Raw genomic sequence first — 13366 nt, 5'->3', positions numbered from 1 at the left:
CTCAGGAAACGGAGAATTTAATCAGCGGTTTTATTTCAACAGAATAAGTAGGGCATGTATGAGACATACCGTGTCTAACAGTCCCAGTCCTTTCAGCAGACGGTCAACATGGCGTCCCGGTACATCCTCTTTTTCCGCGGTTAATTTTTTCAATATTTAAGCTTAGTAACTAAAGTCTTATGGCGCCAAAAAAACGACGAAAGTACCCTAAGCACAATTTGCAAAACTCAGAGGTTTTTCAACAAGAAATCGAGGCCCTGTTCAACAAGAAATTTGTTTTAAAATCAAGCGAGGATTCATGGGCTCATCTTCCGGATGCAAGCCGTATGTTCACAGAACCTCCTTTCGTTCTCGAAGACTTGATCTCCATGAAGGACGATCTTAATCGAAATAAGAGCTTACTTAACGACATGGATATTGATGAGTGGCATTTACACACCCGCAGAGCTCATAAAGCCGGACTTGTTGTGAAGCACCTCAGGGATAATCTACGAGTTGAAATGTGTACTCAAGCTTGGGCTAAATTCCACGAGATTCTTCACACTTTTGATCTCGTCCCTGAGGATGCTCAGCACACGGGCAAGTTCCGCTCCGTCCATCTGTGTGAGGCACCAGGAGCTTTTGTGGCCTGTTTAAATCACTTACTGAAAAGCTGTTATCATGGTTTACAGTGGGAATGGTTGGCCAATACTTTGAACCCTTACTATGAAGGACACGATTTAAAAGCCATGCTGGATGATGACCGGTTCATATTTGAGACATTGCCACATTGGCATTTTGGTGCAGATGGAACTGGAGACTTGATGAACTTGGTGAACTTAGAAGCTCTTCAGCAAGACATGGATCAAGTTCATTTAGTAAGGGCCGGTATTGACCTATTAAATCACCAGAAAGTCATCTCACCCACAGTTATTTCACCTTAACCCAAGAGTTGTGACAACACTTAAACAATATGGTTATAATTGGCTATAATGCGCTTGAAATCCATGCATATCTGTTATGTTTGCTAATGGAACAACTCATTTGCATTGGCATGTTTTAATTATGAGTTGTCTCATACAATGGTATTAATAAATTTTAGTAAAAGGGAGTGTTAACCCTTTAAGCCTCAAAATCAACATGCATGTTCTCCACACTGTTCATCATACATTCCTTATGGTACCACTTGAAAGAATTTGTTCTAACATCACAACATTTCACCTTTGGTGATCATTTTATTCATTCTCATGACCTGTATGTTTGATCAGGCAGTCTGATTGTTGGGAGAAATTGGATGTGAGTTGGGGCTTAAAGAGTTAAGGTTGTAAACTAGATTTGTTTTCACCAAAGAAAGGTTGTTGTGCTCTTGGAATTAAAAAGAAAATTGTTATTTTCAGTTTCCAGAAACTTAGGTTGGTCAATCTGTGGAAAATGAAATACTTCAGGGAAATGGCTTTATTATCTCTTTCCAGGACAATGATTTTATTCTTATAATCTGTTTGCAGGTCACAGCTGATGGTAGTATCAATTGTGCCAATCAACCAGATGAGCAAGAAAGTGTTGTTGCTCAGCTTTGTTTCTGTGAAGCAGTAACAGCCATTAATCTGCTTTCTCAAGGAGGAAACTTTGTGTTCAAGATGTTCACTGCATTTGAGCACCAGATGATATGCCTGCTTTATCTTTTCACCTGCTTGTTTCAAGAAGTTCATGTCATTAAACCTGGTAAACACTGAAAGTATAGATATAGTACAAAGAAAATACTGTGAGGTTCTGTTTTCTGGGCAAGTTTCTGTTCTTACTGTCAATTGCTATTTTGTATAAGTAGCAAGCATGGCAGGTGTCAAGAAGGGAGGGGAAGAGGCTTTTCCTCTCCCTCCCCATCAAGTACCCTTTCTGTGCTTGCCATGTAGACCATTGTATAAGTTGCAGTTCATACTGTTGTTCTACCATGTCTTACAATAAATTATTCAGTTGGTTTTTTTTTAAGGCTCATACTGGTGAACTATTAAAAAGTGTACTTCTTAGATTCATGACCATAATTTTAATTTAAAATGCTATGGTAAAATACTGGTAGGTAAAAAGTAAAGTAAAAACTCTCACACTTCATTTTCAATAATACTGTAAAATAAATAGTACTGACAATGCAAAATTGTTGCTGGAGGGTTTTTATTTGAGTGGTCATACTACAAAATTTTTTTCCACACGCTCAAAAGATAGAACTGTATTATATTTATCTATATTTAAGTTGATGAAGTGAAAGCCCAGGCTTACATTAATATGTTTCATACTTACTACTTATTCAAAGACAAATATTGTAATTTACATAAATTAAATGTTTGGTTTAATTTTTTTTTTAGTTTTTTTTTAGTTTGTTATTGTAGAAGGACAGTTCCTTGCAAGGAAATATAATTATTTTGTATTAATATTTATGTTGCTACAATAGGTACCAGCAAGTCAGGTAATTCAGAGGTGTATATTGTATGCCTGCACTTTACTGGAAGAGAAGAAATTCCTGCTGACATCATGCAAAAACTAAGAGAAGGATTTGGGGCATGTTCTCCACAAATGAGCCTCTTTCCTCTTACATCAGTTCCAAGTTTCTTCCTGGAGAGATTGAAAGTTTGTGAAAAGTACTTTACAGGTCTTCAAATGGAAGCCATTGATCAGAATATTAAACAGTTCCATCACATGAGTGCAAGAGAAAGAAAATCACACACTAAAGTTCGCCATCTTGTAGTGGAGGCTTTTGTAGAAAGATTCTTCTTACAGCCAATCAATAGAGAGAATCGGATAGTGCCTGGTGTCAACTTAGATGGTACACAACTGAGCTTCACAAGAGGGCCTTCAAATGACGTTCCTTTTAATGAGATTTTTAATGGTCGACATCAGATTGGAAGCTATAATCAGAGGCAAAGAACCCTGGACCAAGACTGGTTTGAAAACATTCAAAGTGATGAATTGTTTAAATTACATCCCTTTCAATATCAAAGCCTGGAAGGTAATGTTAACACTTCATGTTGAGCAACAAAGCCTGAGATATGATACAGCACCTTCCTGTTGTATTGTTTGCTATAATACTGGTTATAGTCGTGATAATGACAAACTTACAGTAACTTCTAGACTGCCAGTACTGGCAAGTCCTCATTACTCCATATTTCAAGGTTGTCATACTAAGTCCTCCACATGTTCAGATAATAAACCCATTTAAAATTATTCTTCACACTGATGAAGGAACAAGATCCAGAGATAGCAAATATGATTTCCTCACCCCTGCAGAATTCAGTTTCCTGAATAATAATAACTCATAAATACTAGTGTGAGAGTAAACTTGTGCACACTTTTACCAGGAGTGCATTTTGAAAAAGACTGAAAAATTCAAAAGGCCTTTTGAGAAACACATGCTAGCACATATTTGGTGGGAAGTCTGAAATATAATCTTAACTCTGGTTTTGTTTTTCCAGGTCTATCACAAACTTCCAATGGTGTCACACTCATTCCACTCTACCCTGACCAAGTTGTGTGGCTTCCTAAAGCACTGTATACCACACCTAAAGACATAACAGAAACCTGGAAAACACAGGCTGCAGCTTGTCTAGGTGTTGTGTTGAATTCCCGATTCTGCACACCCCTATATATCAGCAAGTTGCGAGAGGCAAGGCAACGGGCAACAATCCTAAAAAAAGACAACCTTGAGAACCTTGAGAGAATTTTAAACAGAGGAGATCCTTCACATGTTGTCAGCATGTCGCCAGGTGGTGAAGCAGAAGTGAAAAATCTTGATAACATCGTTTCCTTCACAGAAATGTCTAAGAATGAGAACTGTGGAATTTTGTTAAATGTTGGCTGTAGTCTTGATTATGTGAAACATCATCTGGAAGAGAGAAATGCAAATTTTAGTTCCATTCACATACATATTTCAGCAGAAAGTGGAAGAGTATCACTTAATCAGGAAACCGGTTGCCAAATTGAGGAAATCTCTCAGAATGTGAAAAGGATTTTGCAAATAGACAATAGCCAAAACGTTAATCTAGTTTTTGCAGATGTAGACAATAGTGATGAACTTAGCTCACGAAGAAACTTTTTATGTCTTTGTATTACTGCTTTGAAGCTGTTGAAATCTGGAGGGATGTTTGTTTGCCGTTTATGCGCGACAATGACAAGATTCATTGTGGGTATTTTGTACATTCTACATCAGTTGTTTGACAAATTAGCTTTTGTCAAACCAGTTCTATCACAGCTTTCTTCACCACAACGATATTTGGTGTGTAAGGGGTATAACAGTGCCAATGTCCATTTTCCAGCATATCTTGTAAAAGTTCTTAATCAAATCGTGAAACTAGACCATGAACAGTCAGCCTTAGATGTTGTCGAGGTTGTACCTATGGGTCTTCTTTACAGTGAGCCATTTTACTCCTTTGTGAAAAAGACAAATGAACAGTTATCTCATTTGGAGCTCCAGAACATTGTTCATCTTGAGAGCATCTATTTGTGTCCTGACAAAGGGCTGTCCAGGGAGGAGATTTCTAAACTCAGAGAAGAAATTATGGAGTACTTGGAAAAATGAATTCCATACAGACTGTCAAACTACAAAAACCAGGAATGTCTGAAATGTTTTGATTGCCATGACCCATGACAGATTATGACATTCAAATTACAAAATAATATTTCAACTGCTTGTGGTTTAGGTATCTAATTTCTGATTGCTACAAATTGATTTCTGATTGTTACAAGTTGTTAAGTTTTTATATAAAATATTCAAACTCTAAATTAGCTTAAAATATCAGTTTAAGGTGTTATATTCCAGATCCTGCTGTTTGAAAATAGGATTTCTAAAAAGGAAAAAATAATGTATTTATTAACAATTTCTCTCCTGCTCAACTCTCGCTGAAACAAGGATGATTATGTAACAATAGTAATTCATTCCTGGTACAGTAGTAAATTGATATTGGATAAAATGTTAATATTCTTAGTCAAGATCAAGTAGCCTATGGGGAAGGCGTTTAAAAAGATTCAAGGGAAAGGGGATTTTGTGCTTGCAAGAAGCACGAAGGGTGCGCAAGGAAGGAGGGAAAGGGACGGGCTTCCCCTCCTCCTTTCTCCCTCACTCGCAGTCTTGTGCCCAAATTCCATTCATTTATTACAAAGTATTTAGTTGCCTCAAGCTTACGAGTTATTGATAAAATATCATTGGCCCTCTGCCTGGTTGTTGGATTTTCTACTGTCTGTAAACTCTGAGTCATGACATAAAAATGGTGTGATATGTGTTAACTTAAAACCAACTTTTGTTGGACAGATGTCAACAAAAGACTTGACTTCCTAAAAAATATTGACAATAAACAGTAAACTGGTTTTCTTTTTCTCTGAAATGACGGGTCTTTAAATGAAAGCTAGGGCCCAGTTGTTTGAAAAGTGGATAACGCTATAAATCCACTGGATAAATCTCTATCCAGTGAAGAGCGCAATTGGTCTAACTAATACTTATCCGCTGGGTAGTGATTTATCCAGTGGATAGCACTATTCAATGTTTGAAAAACTGGGGCCTGGTCTAAAAAGGAGATTTAAGAACAAGACCCACAAACATTTGAAAGCAGCACTCTATAAATACAATACAAATGTAAGCTTTAGGTTTATGGTGAGAATAAAATCTCTGCCAAGTTGGAACAGTGGTCCTGAATAAAGTAACTGGGTACATTAGGTCAACTTTAAAATAAATGCTGAGTTATTTGGTTAGAAAATGACTTAACATTCAGGATTTTATGGTGAGTGCTTAGTTCTCTATACAACCAATAACTTTTTATGGTTTAAGTCCATAACACCGGGGGGGGGGGGGATGGGGTGGGGGGCACTCCCTTAATTTTTGGATAGGGGGCATAAACCCTGAGCTTATTTAAGGATGGGGTAGACAAAAGTTAAAACCCCATTTTAAGGCCCAAATCTGAAAAATGACACCCTTTTCGAGGGAAAAAACCTAGTAATTTAATGGCAAAACATTAACTATCCTTCAGTTGCTTCCCTAATATGCTGGGGTGGGGGGGGGGGTTCAGTTTTAACAGATGATTTGTTTTTGTGTGGTTTAAGCACTTGAATTTTAGCTGATACAATTGAGGTACCCTATCCATAGTCTCCCTCACAGCCTTTTTTGTCTCGTCACGCAACACTCCTGTCAAAAAACAGTTGCGATGGAGGCTACCCAATCTAAGGATCACACCGGTAACACAAAGCCAGCAAGGGTGAAAATGATACCCTATATAAGGGTGGAGACCCTAAAAAACCATACCCTATTGGTTGGCACATCTACCTATCTAGCCCATATATGGGAGTATGCCATGTATTACATAACCATTGAAATATCGCAAGACTACTGAGCAAAACTCTCTCTTGGCTGTTATGTTCTGTGCCATACAAAGTGGGTGAGGCATGGTGTAACCTATTGGGAATTTTAAAGGAAAATGGAAAGCATTTTGCTTCAGTTGAAACTAGCAGATGAAAATGAGCCCATGGAAAAAAAAACCAATGAGCTATTTTCTTTATTTATAAGGATTAATACTGAAATTAATGTTATTCTTTATTTACAGTGGTTATACTTTTATTGCACTAGTAAATTTATTAAAAAGGCTTTATAGGAAAGATTAACCCAAAATGTGCATTTCCCTTCCACAAGCAATAAGTTGAAACATTGATTTATACTACATGCACAAAAATATAGTCTGACTGTTCCAAGTTCCCAGAGAGTGGGAAAAGCAGCAGGTAAAATAGAATAGCATGAAAAATAATAACCTGCGAAAACAGCCGTCTCTCCTCACTCCTCATTGCTAGGAACATTTTGCCAGGAGGGAAGTCTGCACCTCAGACACAGAAATTTTATACTGATGACTGAAAATCTGTCTGGAATCTGGTCAAGAGCTCTGATTGGTTGACATAGTAGTTATATTAACAACAGACAAAAGACAAAAGAAAAAATGTCACGTGGGTCAAGTGTGAACGCGATGAATCCACTACAATACAGTCCATTTTTGTGGAATATATTTTCTTTAGCAGAAGCACTTGAGTTTTGCTGGAGCTCATTTGACAAAGAAAACAAAACTAATGCCAATATTGACCAGGAGAAACATAAAATTGAACAAATTTACATTTGGGGTGCCGTGATTACTGGATATATTATGTAAACATTGATTTATGTCATCATTATGGAATTTCTGTCACAGATGTCCCTCCTGGTGAAATGTCCCTAATGGCAAGGGGTGAGGAGGGAAAGCTAATTTCAGAGGCTAGAAAAAATAAACAGTCACGCATGCCTTTGTTTCATTACTACCTGAGAGCCTCAAACAGGATAGTGCAAGTACAGCAGTTGCAAACCATCTTGGAGGGGGGGGGGGGGGGTGCTTTTTTCGCTCTGTATATCATTTTTAACACTAACTCAATATCTGTCTACAGTAGCTTCATTTTCCAAAATTTCTTCTAAACATTTTCTTGCAAAATCACACGAGTACCCAGTGTAAATGTTAAATTTCCTCTTTTTACTTGTCTTCTGCTGCTCATCAACGGCATCAATATTTATTTTATTGTGTTCACTGAGTTGTTTCAGTTCTCTGTGAGTGTCAGTGTTATCTTCTTTAACACAAGAAACTACATGAAATTTCAATTTCTCGTTAGCGTCTTGGTCTGTGTCAAAATTGTTGTCTTTACTGACATTTTCCATCTCTATTTTTGATACTGTATCACTTTCTAGTCTGCTGAAGTCCTCTTTAGTATCTTGGTCTATGTCAAAATCATTGTTTTCAATGACACTTTCCACCTCTGATTTTCTTACTGAATCACTTTCTAGTCTGCTGGAGTCCTCTGTAGCATCTTGGTCTGGTTCAAAATCATTGTTTTCAATGCCATTTCTCACCACTGCTTTCAATACTGAATCAAGTTCTTGTCTCCTGGAAGTAGACACAGCTATGTTTCTTTCAACACTGCCGATCTTCTTTTCCATGTCACAGGCATCATCTAAACCCATCCTTGATTTTCCTTCAGAAATATCTCCAGCCAAACAGTTTTTCCCTGCATTGTCACTCATCTCAAGACTGGGTGGAAAGACAACTCCACATGGCTCTTTGTACTTAGGAACTTTTCGCAAGGGAGCTTTCTTCATAATTCTTGCCCTTCTCTTATGGCCAGTTTCTTGTGCAACTCCTACAGTCATGTAACATTCAACAGAATAGGGAACCTCATATTGCACTGATGGTGAAGAATCCATCAGTTGATGAAAAATGTTCATGTTCACTCGATTGTTGATAGTGTCACCTGGTGACAACCTGTGTTTGTGGACTATTGGAATTATTTTCCTTGGTTTGATGTTCTCGACAAACCTTCTCAACTCTTCAAAGGAACAGTGATCTGAGTATGGAACAACAAAAACATTTGGTACATTTTCATACGGGTTTTGTCCCCCAACGTAAAGACAAGTTGGTAATATTGCAATAGTTGGCTCTACAAAGTTCCACATTTGAATGTTCCTTTTAGTAATTTCCCGGGTCTTTACCACCTGAATTTTAGTTCTATCCACATCACAAGTAAACACATCTGGCATTTGAAGTAGTTTCAGTGTTTCCATTCTGGTTGCGTCCACTCCGATCCACATCTTACAAGTTACAGCAATAGCACGAAGTAGGGCTTCTTTTCCAAGAGAGTGAAGTCCAATAATAACTTTGTGTTGTGGATGATTTCGAATTATTTCCATAATAGTCATAGTTGCAGATGAACGCGAGGGGAATGCGCATTTAGGATCGCAGTAAGTGTTATCCAAGTAAAGTATGTCAAATCTTTTCCCCTTAGTGGCAGAATGTGTCAGGAAACGCTCACAAAAACGGAAGTCACCAGTGTACAGAATTCTCCCAAAGTAGCCTTCGAAAACGAACATAACAGATCCAGGACAATGATTTGCATCTATCAATGTTACCGTCATCATTTCTTCGCCGACTTCATCTAAATTTATTGTCACCGGTTCGTCGAGAGGCAGTCCTACAACAAGTTCACTCCTCAGACCCAGTTTAGCTATTGCCAGTTTCCTGGTCACGTCTGAGCAGTAAATTCTATAGGTGTTCCAAGAAGACGTAAGACCAGCCGTGTGATCTGTGTGCATATGTGATAAAAAGAAAACCCTCGAATGAGGACAACGCCTTATACTCCAAAAATCAACGGCTATTGGAGTATTAGGTATCACTGCTCCGTTCATCCTAGATTGGTAGACTGCTAGGCCTCAGTTTACAAACGTCGATATAAACTAAATGAACCGAAGGAACTCTACAAGTTACAAACGTCCACCATCTTTGAATGTTTGACCAGAAATCCTTGCGCTGCACGGCGCTATTTTTGGCGGTTTTTGGCGGCAAATTATCAAATTCGATCCCAGACCTCCTGGAGGAAGAACATCCAAAGTTTTATTTGAATCAAAGAAGCTTTTTAGCCGTTTCATTTAATGCTTGGTACTAACTGACGAACCCATACACAAACCTCTCCTGTAGAGTTATAAGGAAAATATCAAAAAAATTTCACCAGGGAGCACTAACCATAATAATTTTTTTGATGATATATTTCAGGCATATCATAAAACTTGTCAACTTGGAAAGGTTAGCCTAACTCTGACAACTCTTTTAAGTTTCAATCCATGCATGTCTATCCTTGCCATCCATTGCAGCAGACGACAGGAAGCAGTTTCGATGTCTAAATGTAGTCTCAAATAACAAAAGGGATCATTATTTTTGGAATTCAAAGATTCGAAGACAAGTTTTAACTTTTTACTGAAAGATAGAAAATTGGGTGACCTAGCCCCTGGCCATCACACCCAGAAAGTTTCCAAAAGTTTTTCAGGTTAGCTTAAATTTAAGTTGCTGCTGTTTGTTTTTTCCAACTCTTTTACTGAGGTCATGGGAACTTATTTGCCATAAATTCTTGATTTTTCATGGCAAGTGTCCTTGTTGACTCATTTTCATGGGCAAATTTCATCCTTGATATTAAGTTTCCTTTTCAAGCCAGTTTTGAACAAGAAGATTTTCCAAGGAATGCTTGTCAAGTTTTCCAGTTTAATCAAAACGATGACAAAATTCTCAAAATAAATATGATTGCCTAATTTCAGCATTATCTTAGGACAGCGTCATTTGGCGCGCTGTAATAAGTTTCACTTTCTTTAATAGTTTTATGCTTCACGTTCTTGACTGTCTTGTAACGCGAGGAAGGAGCATAGGCGTACGGGACGGGGGGACGAAGGGGGCTGCAGCCCCCCCCCCCCCCCAAATTTTGGCCAACTCAGATTTTTTGGGCAGCAAGAGAAAATTTGGGCAAAGCAAGCTTTTAAAGACGTTTTCATGTTTTTTTATTAGTATTTTGAAGAGATAAATATTTTCTATTTTAACCTGAAGTCGGCGTAATAATCCAGTTACATTCACACGAGACAGTGGTTGCTAAGCACGTGATGAGTTTCTGTTTATAAAGGAAAGGTATCATATGCTGGGGTTTTTTTATCGTTGGGCACTGTACTGCAATGGGCTATTTCCAATCGTGAATTGATTAGAATAAACTTCCGTCTAACTTTCTAGAATCATCCCCGCTCGTAGAACAATGTATGGCAGATAGCATCAGCGATTGATGTGAAAGTGAAGAAGTGGCTGACTAATTCTCACTTTGAATTACGAGAAGAATCTTAATTTTTTAAAAAAAATATATCAAGTGGTTCAAATTATTCACTAATTTGTTAAAGTAGACCGAAATGTTTACAAAACTGCTAACAAGAGGGCCATGATACATACTAATGAAATACTTCTTTGTAGCAATTGACCAGAATTATCTCTAACATAATTCACACACATTTTTAAAAAGATTGAAGCTACTATGAGGTGAAATTGCATTTCAAAAGCGCTTCGTTTTCTACAGATAACGGCTAAAAATCAAGATTTTCCTTTTTTTACTGTATTTCTAACTATAGAAACTTGTAACGCTCTTACAGATTCCGTTTTAATTTCACGAACATCTAGGCGACTATTGGAGGAAAAAGCTCCCAAGAACGATTTCATAGTGAGAAATAATGCTGCAAGTAAAATAGGTAATGGCGTCATTTCGTTGCTATGACAACTCTGATGTCAATGACAAATTTTCATCTTTAGCTAATGCAACTGAGGTGACAATTTTTCCAAATGTTTGTTAGGTATTGACCCTGAAAAACTGTATCGAGGCACTTTTATATGCCAGTACGGCCTATGTTGTTGCATCATATGGGCCTCGTTTCTTTTCGACTGTTTTGTAAAAATTTGGGCAACTTGCAAGAATTTTTTGGGCTAATGGTTTACCCCCCCTCCTCCCCCCCCGCCCCTGGCCGAAAATTGCCCGTACGCCTATAGCAAGGAGGCCTTCCGTGAGTTACATGACCCGTGAATGACATAAATAACACTTTCGTGACAAATCACCCGGATTACCGCAAAACCCTCCTTTGCTGGTAGCTGGGGAAATACAACATTGATCAGTCACATTCAACATAAAATTATTTCTTTCTTTCGGAAATAACTCTCATTTCTTCACGTCTAGTAAAAACTCGCGAAAAATCATGTGTTTTCATATTAAAAACAAAAACTGAATCTGTCACAAATTTTTACCTCTAATTTGTTTCCGTCCCCAATTACTATACAGGGACTAGATACTCTTAAAACGTAAGTAAAGGTTTTTATTTTATTTTACGATGAATTTGATGGCAACAGAACTTCTTATCTTCTAGTTCGTTCTTCAATCACACCGTGATAAACACTTTAACCACATTTAACTCCGGCGTGATTTTGCATTGTTTAATCACTCGTTGGATTACAAACTGAACTAGACTCCACTCAGTATTATTACCAACATTTATACGAGCAAGCTCCTCTAAGAAAGAAAGCTCACTCGTATAAATGGGTCATATAGAGTACTTAAGTGATGACGTCATAAAAATGAAATTTCTGAAATTATGGGATTTATCAGGATATTCTGAAAGAACAATGTCCAAGAGGCCTACTTACCAAAAATGAGCATTTCGGGGCAAATTGTCTCTGAGATGTTAGCCGGTTATACTCAGAAAACTCCATACAAACCCTTCTAATTTTTTTTGGGTCGACCCAAAGTCCCGCCTCTTCCTAAGCAACCTCGCAGGATAAGAGTACCTTTGTTTGACGTCACGATTATCCTTTCCACTTGGTAGCTGAGGGGAAGCAGACTTAGACCAACGTTGAGGAGATCCGCTACTCGGAAGACTTGACCTCCTCGCCACTGACAAACCTGTGCTACTGCGCTTTTCATAAACACGCGAATTCTGAAGTTCAACAGCCAGCTGACGTTTGCGTTTTTCGCTGCGGTCAATCATCTTAGCGGACCTCTTAGGAAACAGAAGTTTACTTCAACGAATTCGAAATAAAGGTCACGGTTTGTGATTGGTAATTGGTGGATTTTGATCCGTTTTGTGTGTTTCTGCGTTTCAAGGTTCGTTGCTTTTGATCGTAATTATGATTGACGGCAGCGAAAAACGTAATTGTGAAGGGAGCTTTTGAACTTCAGAGTTCGCGTGTTTTTGAAAAGCGCAGTAACCAATAAATGGAAAATGTCTCGTATGTGCTTCTAAGTATCCTTCTTACGTATTGAAGTGAAAGACAAAAAAAACTTAACAGTCATTTTCAATTTTGGATAGGTAGGTGCCACGGCCAGGGGCGTAAACCCTGAGTCTATTTAAGGATGAGGCAGACAAAAGTTGATACCCTATTTTAAAGCCCAAACCTGAAAAATGACACCCTTTTCAAGGGGAAACAAAAACGTAATAATTTAATGGCAAAACATTAACTTTCATTCAATTGCTTTCCTAATATGTTGAGGTAGGGTTCAGTTTTAACAGATGATTTGCTTTTGTGTGATTTAAGCACTTGAATTTTAGCTGATACAATTTAGGTACCCTATCTATAGTCTCTCTCACAGCCTTTTTTGCCTTGTCACGCAACACTTCCCTCAAAAAACAGCGGAGATGGAGGCTATCCTATCTGAGGATCACACCGGTAACACAAAGCCAACAAGCGTGAAAATGATGACCTATTTATGGATGGAGACCCTCAAAAGCTATACCCTATTGTATGTCGGGTGGCACATACCTATCTAGCCCATATAACGGGACACCCTGCCCTGAGCCATAACATGCTATGTGTTATGTAACCATTCAAATATTGCAAGACCACTGAGCAGAACTTTGTCTTTGCTGTTATGTTCTTTGCCGTACAAAGTAGCCTGCGAGCAAGCTCTCTGGGGTGCTCTGGCGGCGGAGCGGGAAAAGGAGAACTTGCAACTACGTCTCTGGAATTTGAACATCTGCATTAGGCCTTTCCCGATTGCGCTGAGCCCC

The 13366-nt window shown here is 38.2% G+C and overlaps 2 protein-coding genes across 2 annotated transcripts; one reads left to right on the top strand and one right to left on the bottom strand.

Moving 5' to 3' along the window:
- Nucleotides 1-102: 102 nt before the first annotated feature.
- On the top strand, nucleotides 103-4966 carry LOC140938589 (cap-specific mRNA (nucleoside-2'-O-)-methyltransferase 2-like). Its single transcript, XM_073388085.1, has 4 exons — nucleotides 103-857; nucleotides 1485-1701; nucleotides 2423-2977; nucleotides 3441-4966. Exons 1-4 carry the CDS (start codon nucleotides 180-182, stop codon nucleotides 4541-4543), a joined length of 2553 nt encoding a protein of 850 aa, XP_073244186.1. The 5' UTR covers nucleotides 103-179; the 3' UTR covers nucleotides 4544-4966.
- A 1575-nt stretch (nucleotides 4967-6541) lies between these two features.
- Nucleotides 6542-9261, bottom strand: LOC140937469 (5' exonuclease Apollo-like). The gene has a single exon (XM_073387036.1). The coding sequence runs from the start codon at nucleotides 9197-9199 to the stop codon at nucleotides 7397-7399; it is 1803 nt and encodes a 600-aa protein (XP_073243137.1). The 5' UTR covers nucleotides 9200-9261; the 3' UTR covers nucleotides 6542-7396.
- Between the last annotated feature and the right edge of the window lie 4105 nt (nucleotides 9262-13366).

The sequence above is a fragment of the Porites lutea genome, chromosome 5, assembly GCF_958299795.1.
Source record: "Porites lutea chromosome 5, jaPorLute2.1, whole genome shotgun sequence".
NCBI classification, from domain to species: domain Eukaryota; kingdom Metazoa; phylum Cnidaria; class Anthozoa; order Scleractinia; family Poritidae; genus Porites; species Porites lutea.
This window is presented reverse-complemented; position numbering and strand designations above follow the sequence as displayed.

Excerpts from the sequence above, each read along its gene's own strand:
- LOC140937469 (XM_073387036.1), bottom strand. The coding sequence starts at position 9,199 with ATGAACGGAGCAGTGATACCTAATACTCCAATAGCCGTTGATTTTTGG.
- LOC140938589 (XM_073388085.1), top strand. The coding sequence starts at position 180 with ATGGCGCCAAAAAAACGACGAAAGTACCCTAAGCACAATTTGCAAAAC. Across the intron at positions 858-1,484 it reads ACATGGATCAAGTTCATTTA|GTCACAGCTGATGGTAGTAT; the intron begins GTAAGGGCCGGT and ends ATCTGTTTGCAG. Across the intron at positions 2,978-3,440 it reads TCAATATCAAAGCCTGGAAG|GTCTATCACAAACTTCCAAT; the intron begins GTAATGTTAACA and ends TTGTTTTTCCAG.